Raw genomic sequence first — 15,539 nt, 5'->3', positions numbered from 1 at the left:
TCCCCACACACACAAATTTCACAAGTGCTTTGTTTTTTTTTTAACTTATTCTCATGCTTATTCCCAGCAGTTTGAAAGTTTGCTATTACCATGACCTTCTCTCCTTCTGTGATTTTAAATATCAACAATCAGGCATTACTTCTAATTCTTTAGAGGTAAAAAATCAGATGGAAAAATTTGGCAACAGACATCATTTTCGTGGGTCGTAGTGTTCTAAAAGAAAGTTTAACACCTTTTGGTTTTTCTTTTCTTCAAAGGTTTATTAAAACTCACAGGAATATATAATACTTTCATTATATTCACCTAGCAGGAAAACAATCAGAAAAGCATAATAATCCTTTCTACCTGTCATTTCTCTGCCATTAAATCAATCAAACAGTATCTACAATTTTCACGGCACTAAGAATAAAAAGATGAGAAAGGCATAGCTCCTGACTTCAAGGCACTTCTAATTTAGGGCAGAGAAATTGCATAAACTGAACATTCACTGCATATGTTATATTAATAATGTGCTTTGAGAACATTTATAAAGGAATTATTATTTCTAAGCTTTGGGTGCGTATGAAACCGTTGATTAGTCCATGAGGTAGAGGATATCACTGATAATTGAAAGATAGGTGAACAAGACCAATTTTCCAATTGCATTTATCAAGATAAGAAACGCTAAAAATTTATTTAGTTTTACACATCACCCAATTTTTACAATGTCTTTTACAATTGAAGTCTATTTTTACATTTTACTTCTTTTCTATTTTATGGCTATCAAATCTACCCTTCATCTTATGCCAATCTGACAAATACATTTAATAAATGCAGGCATTGGGAAAATTCCATAACTTTTCTAATTTCTAAGACTTTTGTTTACTCACTTATAAAATTAAAAATACAAATGTCATTATAAGACTGTTTTGAAAACCTAATAAAATAATATATTTAAAACTTAGTGTCTGATACTTAAAAAGCATAGCTATTTTATCACCATATGATGATATTTTGAAAGAATATCAGCAAAAATAGATGAACTGCAAATGCCATTGAGTTCACGTAAGCAAATCAATATGCGTATGTTTATTTCAAAAGTGATTATTAAAAACAAGTAGCAAGAGAAATTTTACAATATATATAACATTTTCTCTTATAATTAGAATGCCATTTTGTACTTTTTTCTAATTTCTATGGAAACCAAAGTGTATTATAAACTTTTATTCTGTCCATAAAAAGTTGTTTGAATGTATTATTTGCAGTATCAGAGATTGCTATTAAAAGTTATAGCTTAATTTACTGTAAGTATTTAATTTTCATAATTTATATTATGCTTGAATATAAATATATTTCATATTTGAAAATACTTAACACAGAAAACTGAAGTATTTTTTCATCAGAGAAGCCAAAGTTATGGCTTTTTTATGAAATAAAATGTTTCAATAAATTCTATAAAAACAAATCCTTTGCTTAACTTCAGTTGGCATGGACATCTGTTTTTGTTTATCTTCATGGCAAGTTGCAGAATATAATGCTGTATTTTTTATTTTAAAAGTTCAACCTTAAAATTAATTTAGGAATAACAGAAAATATGTGGTCAGTTAAGTTTTAACGTATTTATTTTTCTAAATCCATTACTATTCATATCAATTTTAGTGATACGTATTTTAAAGGAACTATTGTCAAGAATTATTTAATGCCCCAAGTTGTACATTTGTAAAATGTCTACTATTTCAGGCTGTAAAATGGGTATTTTTTTCATACTCTGGAAACTAAGGAGAGCATATCCTGAAATAAATGTTCCTTAGTGAATAAGAAACCAGATAATGAAAAGTTTAGTTCATAATTTCAAGGTAATATGAATAGATTTGGAATGCTGTTAGTACCTTGTGCCGCAATCTTAGCAGAGGGTGATGAGATTTAAGTCCATATTCTGCTTCTTTTGAAAGCCTTCCTTCTGATTCCAGAAAGATGAATCCAAGAACCAAAACTGTAGACCAGCACTTAAACATCCTTATTGCTTTTCACCTGTTAAAATTAAAAGTGAAAGTGATCAGGGAAAATAATATTATGTATTAAAAAAATCTACCAAGAAAAATTCAATGGCCCATAGAAATCTTCATAGATCTAAGCAGAACTTGCTGGCAGTTGTCAAGTGAATCCATACTAGGTAGATACCTCCAAAGAAAGCATGTCTCCTTTGTCATACCAAATACTGTTTGTTTTCATTCAGACAGCCTTATGTAACATGAAATAACAAATAGAAGAGCCTATAAAAATGTACTGAGGAAAATTTATAAAATCAAGTTGAAAGAAAAAAATAAAGAGAAAATATTGAACCATAACTAATTTTCTAAAAATTCATACAGAACATAAGTAATACACACATAAAATTTGAACTTCTCTTCAAAGGCATTTGATAAAATTTAAGACTATTTGCAGTCCATTGGTTAAAAACTAGTAAGAGGTTAATAAGACCATCTTCTCCTGCAACTAGTGACCAAAAAATTGGGATGAATGAATGTTTCGCTGGAGGGTTATATTTTGTCTTTGGTGCATTTTGCCAGTAGTATCTAAAAGAACATTTATTTCCTTGAAAATCACTTTACCGATGATTTATAGTAAAAGCCCTTTGCCTTTTTCTGCTGCTCTGTCTTTGGATATACCAGAAAAGTTGTAAAAAGGCATGCATTTATATAAACACTATGCCCTTTAAAAACAAACAAATCTATGCTTTTAAGTTCAACTACAGTCCAATTTACCACTTTCTCCCACACAGTTCCTTCCCTCCTGTGACAACAGTGGGTCTCTTTCTCATCCTGTCTAAACCAATCTCTACATCAGGCTTAGTGAGAAACTTAATCAATTTATTTATCCTGCTCTTACTGATTTTTTCAAAATCTTTCTCGATTACTTTCGTCCATTAAAAGCATTAGCTCATATTTCAAGATAAACTGGTTTCTTGTTACTTCCTGAACTTTGTGAAAGCGTTGCAGATCACATTGTATCCATTTTCTTACACTCGCTCACTTCAGTCCTGCTTCTGCCCCATGACTCAAAGTGCATTTTGGTTAGCTCTCACAGCTAACCAGTGCCTTCACGCCACAAAATCCTATGGACGCTTCCAATCCCTTTCTTAATAGACTTCTATTAGCCATTCATTTCTTACAAGAAATACTCACTTTACTTGGTGTGTATGAAGAACTCTCTCTTCTATCTCTGAAAATGTCTGACAACTCATTCTCAGTCCTTTAGTAGAATCATCCTCCTCTTCTACTATGCCATTAAATAGTGTAGTTTCTCAAATCTCATTGAATATCCACTTCTCATCTGACTCACTCATTTTAGGTTTCTTAATATAGTTTATGTTTTTAATTATATATATATATATATATATATATATTGCATCTCACAATCTAGATCAGTATAGCTGGCCTATTCCGTGGCTCCACTTTGATGTTTCATGAACAACTCCTCATAATAAACATACCCTCAAACAAAGTCATGCTCTCTCAGATTCTCAGCCATCTATTTGCCCAAGCCAGAAACAAAGGAAATATCCTTGAAATCTTCCTTTATTTCCCCCTTAACATAAAGTCCATTGCTAAGTTCTATTAATTCTACCTTGTAAATATATCTCCAACACATCAATTTCCCTCCAAGTCCACTGTCACCACCTTAGTTCAAGCTATCAGTGGTTCTTCCCAACTCAACTGAGCCAGCCACCTTCTTACTGCCCTTCCGCTTTACTAGGCATGTGCACCCTTAATCTATGCTCCACACAAGAATGATCATCTTAAATTCAAATATCATGATGTCATTCCCCTTTTCGATAATCCTCACATCTTCCCAATCACACTTAAGATAAAAGCCAAAAGATCTGACAAGACTGACAAGTTCCCACAAAGTCAGGGTTCTCCACGTCCCTCTCTTACTCTAGTTATCTGCTTCCCAACCACACTAGTCTTTGTTCAGTTCTCTGAACTCACTTTGCTCATCCCTGCCATATATCCTTTGTAAGTTATTCCCATTGTTGGAAATACGCTCCTTCCCCCCCCCCCATTTAATAGCCAAAGACTTTCATATATCAAAAGCCTTCAAGAATCCTTTCCCTTAACACCAATCCGGAGTTAACATGTCTTAGTTTTCCACTCTCATAAATCATTTTTCCTTCATTTCGGAGCAATAATTTGTAAATATGTGTCATTATTATGAGGAGCTGAATACCATTAGTCTTCTTCTCTAGATTATTATCTCCCTGAATTCAGAGATTTTTTTTCACCATTACATCAACTAGACTTAGCAAATCATCTGGGACCTACTAGTCACTCAATAAATTATAAGAATGTGTAAGTGAATGACATCCCACATACAACGGTAAAAGAAAGATTTTGTTTCTCTGCATCTTGACAATGCTGAAAGCAATTCCTATTTCCACCATAGCTACAAAATATCTGAAAACTAACCTGAGAAAACTAAATATTTTCATTTGCAATCCATCTCTTTTCTGTCATTTTGATGTATAGTCTAGTTCTTCTCTTGGAGGAAAATATCTGTTTATGAGACAACTGAATGGAATATTTAAAACTCAAGGTAAAGCCAACATATAAAGCAAACAGAACCCCATCAGGTGAAGGGACAATTCCAACACGGCTCTGAATATTTATTTCTTCTACTGTCAACCAGTAGAGGAAAAGGAGGCATGAAAAAGGCGCTATCCCATCGTGCCTCTGGGTAAAGACGGGGTCATAATCCCTAAAGGTACTCATTATAAGAGCTTGGCTCTCTCGCCTCACTTTCTCTCTCTCTTTCTGTATGTGTGTGTGTTTGTGTATGATGTGTGTGAGTGTGCACACATATATTACACATATCCACTGGTATATCATCTACCTTAAAATATAGAGCGAATGAACAAGTAATTTATTAATTTTAATAGCTAACCAAATAGCTTATAAATCTGGGGTGAGTAAACCGCTACACACTGGTAATTAGAGCAAAATTATCTGGAAATATTTTCTCTGCCAAAATGCAGTACGCTAGAAATATCTGCCTTAAGAAAATTTACTGAAAGTTGACTAAAATAAATCAGTGTGTAATCTTCAGTGCTGTAAAAATGCAATTTATATGTACTATCTTAACCCAGTTCTCTTAGATTAGAAACCAAGATTAAATGTTTCATTGATAGTCTTAAGATTTCCAATTCTAAATTTCCTTAACAACACTAAAGTACAGCAACACACACAAAAATATATATATATACTTTACCATAGCAAAAGCTAACATACAACTTGTAGTGATTTACCTGGCATCACAGATAAATATATAACAGAACTAATATTAAAAGTCAGATAACTTTATTTTGGAGAGCTCTTATTTCTATTACTGTTAATACTTGAGATTCAGCAGTGTAGTGTTAACAGTTGAAAGTCAAGACAAAGGACAAAAACCAGTGTCTCTTATAAATTGCTATTTTGTAAGATTTTTTTCCATTCCAATACCACACGTAAAAATAATTGCTTTCAATCATATAACTATTAAACAGCCACCTACAGGAAAAGACGGCTGTCCTCAAGGCATGCTAGAAGAGGATTACCATCTTATTTCCCTTCAGCTACAGGATCCAAGGATGTCATTAATATATTTTTAAAAGTCCACTCATCCACAAGTTAATCTAAAAATGGTCGGTAAATCAGCAGTAATCGACCCGATGATATTCTGATATGTGATCTCACTTTCTTAGTATAGTAACCTTTGACAACCTGTTAGGTTTTCATAATTAATTGGCAGTTTGTTGACAGCTCAGTAAGAACACTGAAAAGCATGTGACTAAAACAAACCAGCTGGAACAGATGGTGCAATAACGATCCTGACACTGCTCCTTGTAACCTCCACATTTGGATAGAAACGTTATAAAACAGCATTATTATTAAGTTACAGAAAACAAAATGCGTATGTATGTGACAAGTACCTGCCTAACATTGGATTTAACAAAGTCAGACTTTAAAAAAACACGGTGAGGGGGGTGAACAGAGATCTCTCTTCTTCAAAAACCATTATTTTTCTCAGAAGCAAACTTTTTTTCTTTTTTATTACCATAGGGTGGAACATTCCATGCGGCTTATGGTGGTAGATTTAGAGTAGTTGCGTTATTTAGGAGATTCGAATTTGAAGGATTTGATTTCTTTACACATTCTTTAGACTCTCACTTCTAATCACTTTGGAAAACAAACTAAGGGTGTTAAAGTGTTGTCTTAAGAACAAAAAGAAGCCTTTGAGATGGGGACAGAAACACAGTATCATATACGTGAATGAAAAGATGTCAAGATGAAGCAAATCTCCAACAAGTCGAGTATCCTGAGGGATTCCCCTGGAGTAGCCTCACTGCCTCTCACTCAGTCATGTTAAACTAACTCTAGGTTTTTTTAAGAGACAGTTCCAATCCCTTTCTTTTTGAAACCTTCCCTGACATTTTCACAAAGGTTTTGCTGCTCTCTGCTACAATTTTCCTCTTGTAAGCGACTTCTCACCTTGCACCATGGCAATTGATGTAAGAAGGACTACCATCAGAGAAACACGGTAGAGGAAGAAGAAAGGGCACCAAGTGTTTCTGTCACAAGCTAGCAAAGTTCTCAACTTCCAGAGACCTCTCTCCTCTCTGCGCTATAAAAATGAGAAGGTCTAACTGATGACTAGTGCCCTTTCTTTTGGACACCCTACAATTCCATGAAACTGGGAACTGCCTTCTGGTTTACCTTGTATTATGCTTTTGGACCTAAAATGAAAATCAATTACAGTGGTAGAATGCTTGCCTTCCATGCGGAGACCCGGGTTCAATTCCCGGATCATGCACCCAAAACAAACAAAAAAAATAGTTAAAAAAAAAATCAAATTACCTTCTCTGGGCCCAACTGTTAGAAGGGATTGATGAGCCTAAACATTTGAACATCTGTGCCAGATTATTCCGTCTATATGTATTTACTGAGTTGGAGAAGACACGGGGAGAAACAAGTTTGAAGGAAGAAATTAAGATTTCTTTTTTTAAGATCACTTCTGGTGGCTCAAAAGGAAATATTAAATAAGCATTGAAATACGAGAACCTGCAATTCAGCAGAAAGGTATGGGTTGCAGATAGCTGTTTAGAGACCTTAATATTTATAAATCCTCTAATCTATGTACAAGTTTGGTATACGGTGTGGTTATAGAGAAGAAAATAGTCTGTAACTAAAGCCCTTAGGCAGGTTAAGTGGAAAGAGGAAGCTAAATGATGCAGGGAAGTAGAGAAGATGAGTAGGGTGGAAGATAGTTTTGGAAAAATGATGAATGTTAATTTTCACTGGAATGGAATTAATCAGAAGTCCAAACTCTTATCATCTGATATATCCTATGTTTAATTATCTGTTGGTTTATCTTCTGTCTCCAACCAGAAAGTTAACTACATGAAGACAGGCTTTTATTATTCCCTTAAGTGCATTCAGAGCAATACCTGGCACACAGCTTGAGCTTAATAAATATATGTTGTATATATGAAAGAATGAATGAATGAGTGGTGGAAACTAATTAATTTAACATAGCAGATATGCCTTAACTGATTTTTAATATATTTCATATAATGGAATATTGAAATATTCATTCAAACCGATAGTAAAAGCAGTCTAGAAATTAAGTTGCAGTTATCACACATGGACAAAAAACTTCAATTTTACCCCTGGGTTAAAAGTGGGCTATCTATTGAATAGCTTCTTCAGACGAGCATCCATTGGCCAGGAGAGTCTATCTTTTCTTTCTCTAGCTCAACTGAAATCGAGCGACTTCTCTTACCTTCATTTAGGTAAGCTTTGTTGCAACAACAGTTTTCACTTTTTGACCCACTTTCACTTCACCCACATTGCTTTGAACTTGCGGTTAAATTCTAATTTAACATTTTCAGAAGAAAATCTTCCTCCAAATAATTTAATCTATCACAAGACGGAGTCCAATCAAGTATGACCCATGAGTCTGTTATATAATTCTACTTTTGAGATATACATACTGATGCAATTATAGATTCCTTTATAATAAGAAGCCATGTAGAAAAGCAGAAGTAATATTCATACTGAATATTGCTAGGAGATTCGGTCTTTCACTTAAATTTACTGTAGATCCAGGTAAGCTAAGATAAAGGACACATATATTCAGCAACAATAAAGCAGGAACTGTGCGACTTCTGTGTTCACTTATTATGGTTAAGGGCCTTTGATATACATGGAAATATTGATAAACATGGCAGTTTCTTTAGTTCTAAATCCCATGCCTTATCAATTAATATTATGAAAGTGTTGAAAAGTTTTAAATGCAAATTTAAATGTAAAGTTTTTAACATGTTCTGTGTTCTTAGTACATGGGATATTCCTGACCACAGAAAAGAATTACAAGGGTTAAATAATGAGAATTATGACCACTAATTCAATTTCACTCATTCAAAGAAGGAACTTTTATTTCAAGGACACTTCAGTAATTAATTTGGGTGAACAAAACGTCCAGATTCTAATCACTCATACTTTTCAACAGCCAGCTTAACTTGAAGCAGAAAGAAGCTAAATATATAAAAATATATTCATTGCCATTTTAGAAGGTCTGCAATGTAAAATGCATAATAATTGAAGCTTGCACTCGCATAAAGTATTCGTGCTGAATTCCATTAAATTTTTTAAGTGTAAATGTACTTGGCTTAAAAACAGACACCACTTTTTTTTTTTTTAACATGGGCAGGCACCAGGTATCGAACCCGGGTCTCTGGCATGGCAGGTGAGAACTCTGCCACTGAGCCACTGTTGTACCACCCACAGACACCACTTTTGAAAATCACACGTTATTAAAATCATGTTAGGGTGTATATACTTGTTTTCCATAAGTTTCTTTGCTTTATAAAACGATTTATGCTAGAATCATATAAACTCCACTGGTGCACAAAAAACAATATTTTCAAAGTAAAATATTTATGCACAATACAGAACACAAAATAAGAGAATGGAAAGGCACATTAGAGATATAGCATAGACCCTTCTTTTTATAGATGAGGACAAAAAGAACCAGAGAGGTTAATGGGTGTGATCAAGGTAAAAGAAGTGGCTCTGGAATCCAGCTGTCTAGTATTCTCAATTTTTTGCTACAATTTTTTGCTACAACATACCTGGTTAGGATCTATTCACTATGGAAAAAAAGATACACATGTAGAGGTACACCATGCAGGAGTATCTAAGGAATTGTTTGGAAGCTCTATCTGTGTCAATCCAAACAACATTATCTTTATATTCCCTAGAGTTTCCAAAAGCCAAACAAGGAGCACCAGTCACCATCTCGCAGATCCTATTGTTTATGCAGGATGTTTGGGAATTTGTTGTTTGTCCATTGTTCCATCACAATAATCTTCACTGACACAACGGTTATATGCAGCACAGGATATTTTCAAAAGCATTTTTAAAACTGTCAGATAGAAAGAAACTGGGTTGAGCTGACTTAAAGGAATTTCTTTAAGGCATATAAATTTATAATAGGCTGGGACTCCAAATAGTATACAGTAGTACTTAGAATTTAGGCTGAAGGAAAAATAGAGCATATAGCTACTCATCTTCCATCTCTCAAAAAAGTCCTACACTATTTAAATGGCTTGATATGGCCAATGAGCTATAACTCTGTTCTAATAAGATACGTGATATAAATCAGTATGTTGCACTTAGCTAATCTCTATCTTATGTCTATTTGTCCTGTGTGTGATGATTTCAAAAAAATAAGTGACCTCAATATTGTTCTGATAGCTTATGTGCAGTTTATTCCAAATCTTGAATTTCTGAGTTTTATTTTCAGAGAAATCTGACACCAAATAGGCGCTTTCTTCTTTGGGTTGATAAACTGAAAATCCTTATTTCTGAAAACCTGTACCAATCCAGGAAACATACTTTAATGCTGAGCAGCTGCATGCTATAACAGAAAGAGCAATAGGTTAAAAGTCAGAAGTTATGAATTCTGCTTGTCTGTGCATTTATAAACTGACTTTCTTAATACTTGACTTACAGTTCTCAACCCACTGCAATCCAGCTTCCACCACCAACTAATCCATTGAAACTGCTCTCACTGAAGCCACTGCATTGTGTGACCTTCATTCCTTTGGGCTTCAATCACGCAATAGTCTTAGGATTTCATTTCTCTTTTCTAGCTGTCCTTTCATACTGCCCTTTTCCTTTACATGCCCCATTTCCTAAAGCCGATGTACTTCATAAAAGAACATTTTAATCAAAATGACAAAGAAATATAGGTTTGTAAAAATTTCTTTATCTTTTTATCTTCAATAATAATCAAAAAAAATTTTTGAGGAAAAACATTCTTATTTCTTTTCACGGTAATAACCAGCTGAATTTATGACAAAAGAATCCCATTTATTTTTCTTTACTGCAAACTGGAAAATGTTAACTAAAGTTTAGCTATTTCATATAGGCTCGCTATGCAAGACCTATTCAGTACTTTGTATCAAAGCTAGATGTTAGTTTGCCTGATATGATGTGAAAAAATGATGTTTTAAAAGTTTTTAAAATAATAATACATTGCATGACCTTGAAGATCTTGCCATGGATCAAGAGATGAGAAAACCATTATAGGCTCTGTCTTTGAAATTCATTGCCTTCTACTTTGATGAGCACTTAAAATGGAAATTAAGGAAGAATACAGCACTTAGAACTGACTTTGCCTAAACTCCCGAAGGTACAATGTTATGGGTTTTATTTGCTATTAAAAAAAATCACTGCAATTTTGTCAATGTCAGATAGATTTTTAATTCAATCTCCTGCACACCGAGGTTTCTAGCAGTCCACATTAAAATCTGGAGCTACATTTATTGGACAAGAAAAAAAAATCCTGTCACAGTTTAACAATGAAGTGCTGCGCAGGGAACGACTTAATTTCCTCTGTATTTAAAACTGAAATGCCATGGGAAAAACTTGCCCATTCAACCAGTCATCTGAGTCTCAGAGGTATTCTGGTTCAGATTCTCAAAACTGTTTAGAGAATGGAGTCCACCCTTAGCAGTAAGAGTCACAGGAACCGAGGGCATTTACCATGTCTCCCAGGCCTCCCCAAAAAGAAGATATCTGGACCATTCTGGTTTGAGGGAAGATAAGTTATCGTTACTTAGTTCTACCATGGAGAATTATGACAAAATGTCTGATAATAAAAAACCGACTTGGCTTCTTGGAAGTTATGGAAAGTACAAAGTAAACCAGACAAATAGACAACTGAGTCAATTGAAGACTTGAATACAATCATAGTGCTTGGAACCAAAGGACACAAGGATGGCTCAAACTTCCTGAGAAAACCTAAAGATTTTGGAACTGTCTTAATGAGTTATGTGGCCGATGATGACCAGTGGCCAAAACTCAGGTCAAGGATAAGTAACTAACACAGCAGAAGTTGAGTTGGTTTTCTGCAAGTGACATAAGAGAATTTGCATTTTATTTTATACCAGTATCAAATTTGAAAAATCTACTGCAGGGAAAAGGGCTTGTTTTTATTTTGTTTTAACCAAATGTTCTCATATTTTGAAAGAAATACAACTGAAAAAAGATGAAAGAATTAGCATAACGCATTATAATATAACAATAAAAAGTGTTTATTGGATATTTACTGCGTTCCAGGCACAGGTTTACCATGTAGTTTCGTATTTTTAAGAAAGATCTTGCAAAACAAAATCCACTGACTTGGATAACTAGACATGTCCATCCAGACAACATATCCATGACAACTTTCTAGATCATATGTCTTTTGAAGATAACGCTTCTAAAGGACAATAAAGGCATGTGCAGGTACCAATCTGATCTCTTAGAATCTCACATATCATCCACTTACATTAAAGGCCAAAAACCACATTGAATTTAACCACCCAGAATTGAGGTTGACATGCAACCCCTTTCAGATTCTTTCCCTAGACTGAAGACAAGTAACAAATATTTAGCAGCAGCATCCTACCCACAGACGGTCAACTTCAGGACCTGTGTAATTCTGCAAAATTCATACTAACTCCGACAACCCACATTTTTCAACTACTTTAGCCCTCCAATATCTCTTTTCTCTGGATAGGGAATATAAAACTATCAAGGGAATTCTACTGGGGCTCAAGATGGCTAGTAAAATTTATCTCCCTTACTCTGTTCTTATGGAACTAGAACCAGAAACTACCATAATGATTTCCTGCAACTAGAGGCTGAGAAGAATGCCTCTCAGGTTCCCTTAATAAGGGAAGCTATTGTAAAACGGATCCTTGAACAATCAGAGAGCTGTCAAGAAAACATTGAATCCTGTTTGGAAAATCTATCAAAATTTCCCTCAAGCTCACACAAATGCTTATTTTATTTGGTTAGTTTTCATGAAAAAAAGCAAGCTAGAACTTTCACACAGCCTGTGATTGTCTTACAGTAAAGAGAAAAAGAGCTAAGTCTAATCCCAAGGGTATACAGCATCCTATTAAATATTTGGAATTTTTTAAAATTTAGGGTATACAGTCTCCATTCAATTTTTCCATCTGAACTGCTGACTCAGAGATCGTTAACTATATTGTAGACAATTTTTTTGAATTTTTTAATGATCTGTGATAAAACCATAATGCTTAAGTAAAACAATTCCCTATTCACAAAAGTGTCCTCATATATTTCCCCTACATTTTCTCTCTCTAGTTTTTTCAATTGATCTGGAATTAATTTTAGTAGATGGCACAGGGAAATGATTTTATTTTATTTCTTGTGTCCCATGAGAAGTCAACTATGGTCTTTGAAAAGTTTATCTGTTTTATAATACTAGCTTGGTCAGATTTTATGTGTTACCTAGATCTGGGGGCTTATTTTGAATTCTCCATTTGGTTCCATTAACGGTCTAGTCAAAATCCACAGATTTTAACTAATAGAGTTCAGTAATAAGTCTTGATTTTTAGTAAAGAGAATCTTTGCTCCTTTCTTTCATATCAATTTTAGAATGAACACAGATTCTTCTCAGATATTCTGAGATTCACATTTGAGTTGCATTACACACATATGCTTGGAAAAAACTCTCATTTTACTATACTATTTTCCTATATTTAAAAAAGTTACATATAGCATTATATTTATTTAAGGTTACACTTACGATTTTTAAAAGTTTTATAATCTTTGCCATAAATAAGCCCACAATTATGTCAGATTTATTTCCAGGCTTACTTGCAACAAGATTCTTCCTTCTTGAATTGGAATTTGGCAACTTCTTTATTTTGAATATCTACTGATTTTAATGAAGGCATTTAAGTATTTATCTTCACCCTAAATACTACTTAATTTCCTACATCACATTATAGTATTTTACTATGCCATTTATTCGTTGTTTTTATTCTCTCTATATATATCATTTTCTTAGTGATTTCTCCTACAAGTTATGGGTTATTTTAATAATGCATTTTTAACTAAAAACAAATCAAATAATTTAGACTTTGTGGGAATGTTATTAGTAAAATTCCACCATTAGCTTCTAAATAAAAGAAGGAAGAAAAGAAATGTTTCTAAAAAGTTTATCAGATCATTAGCAAGTATCAAAGAAAACAAAAGAGTCAACGATGTATACTGGTAAAAAGAAAACAACCGAAACTGATTATGGAAATACATTAAAATATATCAGCAATAATAATTCATGGAAAAAGACAAATTGCAGGACTGTATTTTTATTACTTATGATTTGATTGCGTTGTGTCTTGAGAAGATTATTGGTATGAAGTTATTTTAAAACCTTGAGTCTTCCCTTTAGACATAAAACATTTTCAATGTTACTGAGTTCTCAAGATGTGTGTGTGCGTTTGTGTATGTTATTTACTTCTGGACACAGACTTCCACATGCATATTAGATCAATCTTTCTTTTTATTTTGCTCAAGTCTTCTACCCCTTAACCAATTGCATGTCAGCCTAATCTATTAATTTCTACAGTCTCCCAATATAATTATTTGTCAATTTCTCCTTGTAATTTTTAAGGTGATGTTTTATATAAGGTTTAAGTAAATTTTTTTCATACTCAAGCAAGATAAATAAGATGTCCTGGTGGATTTCTCCCCTTAAAATTACGTAGTTGTTTTTCTACTTTTTATCATTTTGTTTAAAATCTACCCTCTTTGATATTAATAATCTTATATTTTCACCTTACCTTTCATAGTTATTTATCTGTTGTAGTTTTTTAAAAAACTTTATGTATTGTTGTAAATCTTTCAATATTATTTATTTTAACAGTTTATAACCTAAGAAGTATATGAAACTGTCTTTAATAGTTGCAATTTGTCTTTTCCATGAATTATAATTACTGATATATTTTAATTTATCCATAATCAGTTTTGGTTGCTTTCTTTTTACCAGTATATATCATTGACTCTTGTTTTCTTTAATACATGTTATTGATAAACTTTTAGAAAAATTCCCTTTCTTCTTTCTTTTATTTGGAAGCTAATGGTGGAATTTTACTAATCACATTCCAACAAAGCCTAAATTATTTAATTTTTTTTTGGTCTTCTGAACAAGTCAAAATCTTTACATGCTTTAAACTTCTTTCAGAAATACATCTTACATGAAAACAATGAGGATTATAAATTTCAACTCAAAAGATAAATGGTTATTATATTCAAAGTCTGTAGTTATTTAAATTCCTTGTTTGGCAATTTTCCTTGAAGACCATGCATTTATAATGATTTACTTTTATTCCTGAAATCAATTTTGCCATAATTTTTCATTGTGGGTCAATGAAAGTCAATTGTTTTTGTGTTTTAAATGTCTTCACCTGGAGGGGCCAAGATGGCGGCTTAGCACTGTGCGCGTTTTAGTTCATCCTCCAGAACAGCTACTTAATAACCAGAAACAGTACAGACCAGCTCCTGGAGCCACGACAGTGACCGGACACACAGCGTACCCCAGTCTGGACCAGCTGGACCGGCTGCGAGCCTCCAGAACTGTGAGTTCCCCAAGCTGAGGCGGCCGGCGCCCAGCATCCCTCCTCCACAGGCGGCTTCCCAGAGGGAAATGAAAGAGACTCTAACAGTAGCAGGGACTGAGTCCAACCAACACCAATTGTGGCATTAATAAACAAATTCTGACTACTAAAAATAAGCCCTCAGCTCAGGCGAAACTGGTCAAGGCGGAAGTCGCTTATTGGGTTAACCGAAAAAGAGGAAAGGGGACGAAATGGAAGTTTTTGTGGTTGTTTCTATGGAGGCTTGGCTGCCTCTGGATTCAGCAGCAGGACTAGTCAGGCTGCAACTGTCCCAGAAATAGGCAGAAAGAGAATGCTTTCAGGGCTGTCTCCCGCCTGTTCCTCAGGGGAGGGGTGAAGCCCAATTTAGGTGGAATCCTTCTCAAGGAATTCAAACCCCAGGGCAAGGCAATTTGAAGCCATTAAAACCAGCCTACAACCCCATCTCTGTCTCAACCACACCCCCAGCAGGGAGAGCCTTCCAAACTTAAAGGAGCCACAACATCTTTTGCTGGTGGGACCCGCAGGCAGACAAGCACCACATACTGGGCAGGATAAGAAA

The 15,539-nt window shown here is 34.1% G+C and overlaps 1 protein-coding gene across 7 annotated transcripts in view; it reads right to left on the bottom strand.

The window, feature by feature from the left end:
* The window catches only part of FSTL5 (follistatin like 5), an 875,733-nt gene that overhangs the window by 796,352 nt on the left and 63,842 nt on the right, over positions 1-15,539 (bottom strand). For 6 of the 7 annotated variants that reach the window (XM_077139637.1, XM_077139631.1, XM_077139629.1 and 3 more), the window contains exon 2: positions 1,869-2,010. In XM_077139637.1, coding sequence (XP_076995752.1) covers positions 1,869-1,994 — 126 coding nt within the window. In that variant the 5' untranslated portion in view covers positions 1,995-2,010. Of the gene's footprint in view, positions 1-1,868; positions 2,011-9,151; positions 9,296-15,539 lie in introns of those variants that run through there. The other variant, XM_077139630.1, reaches the window with a different exon arrangement.

The sequence above is a fragment of the Tamandua tetradactyla genome, chromosome 22, assembly GCF_023851605.1.
Source record: "Tamandua tetradactyla isolate mTamTet1 chromosome 22, mTamTet1.pri, whole genome shotgun sequence".
NCBI lineage: Eukaryota > Metazoa > Chordata > Mammalia > Pilosa > Myrmecophagidae > Tamandua > Tamandua tetradactyla.
This window is presented reverse-complemented; position numbering and strand designations above follow the sequence as displayed.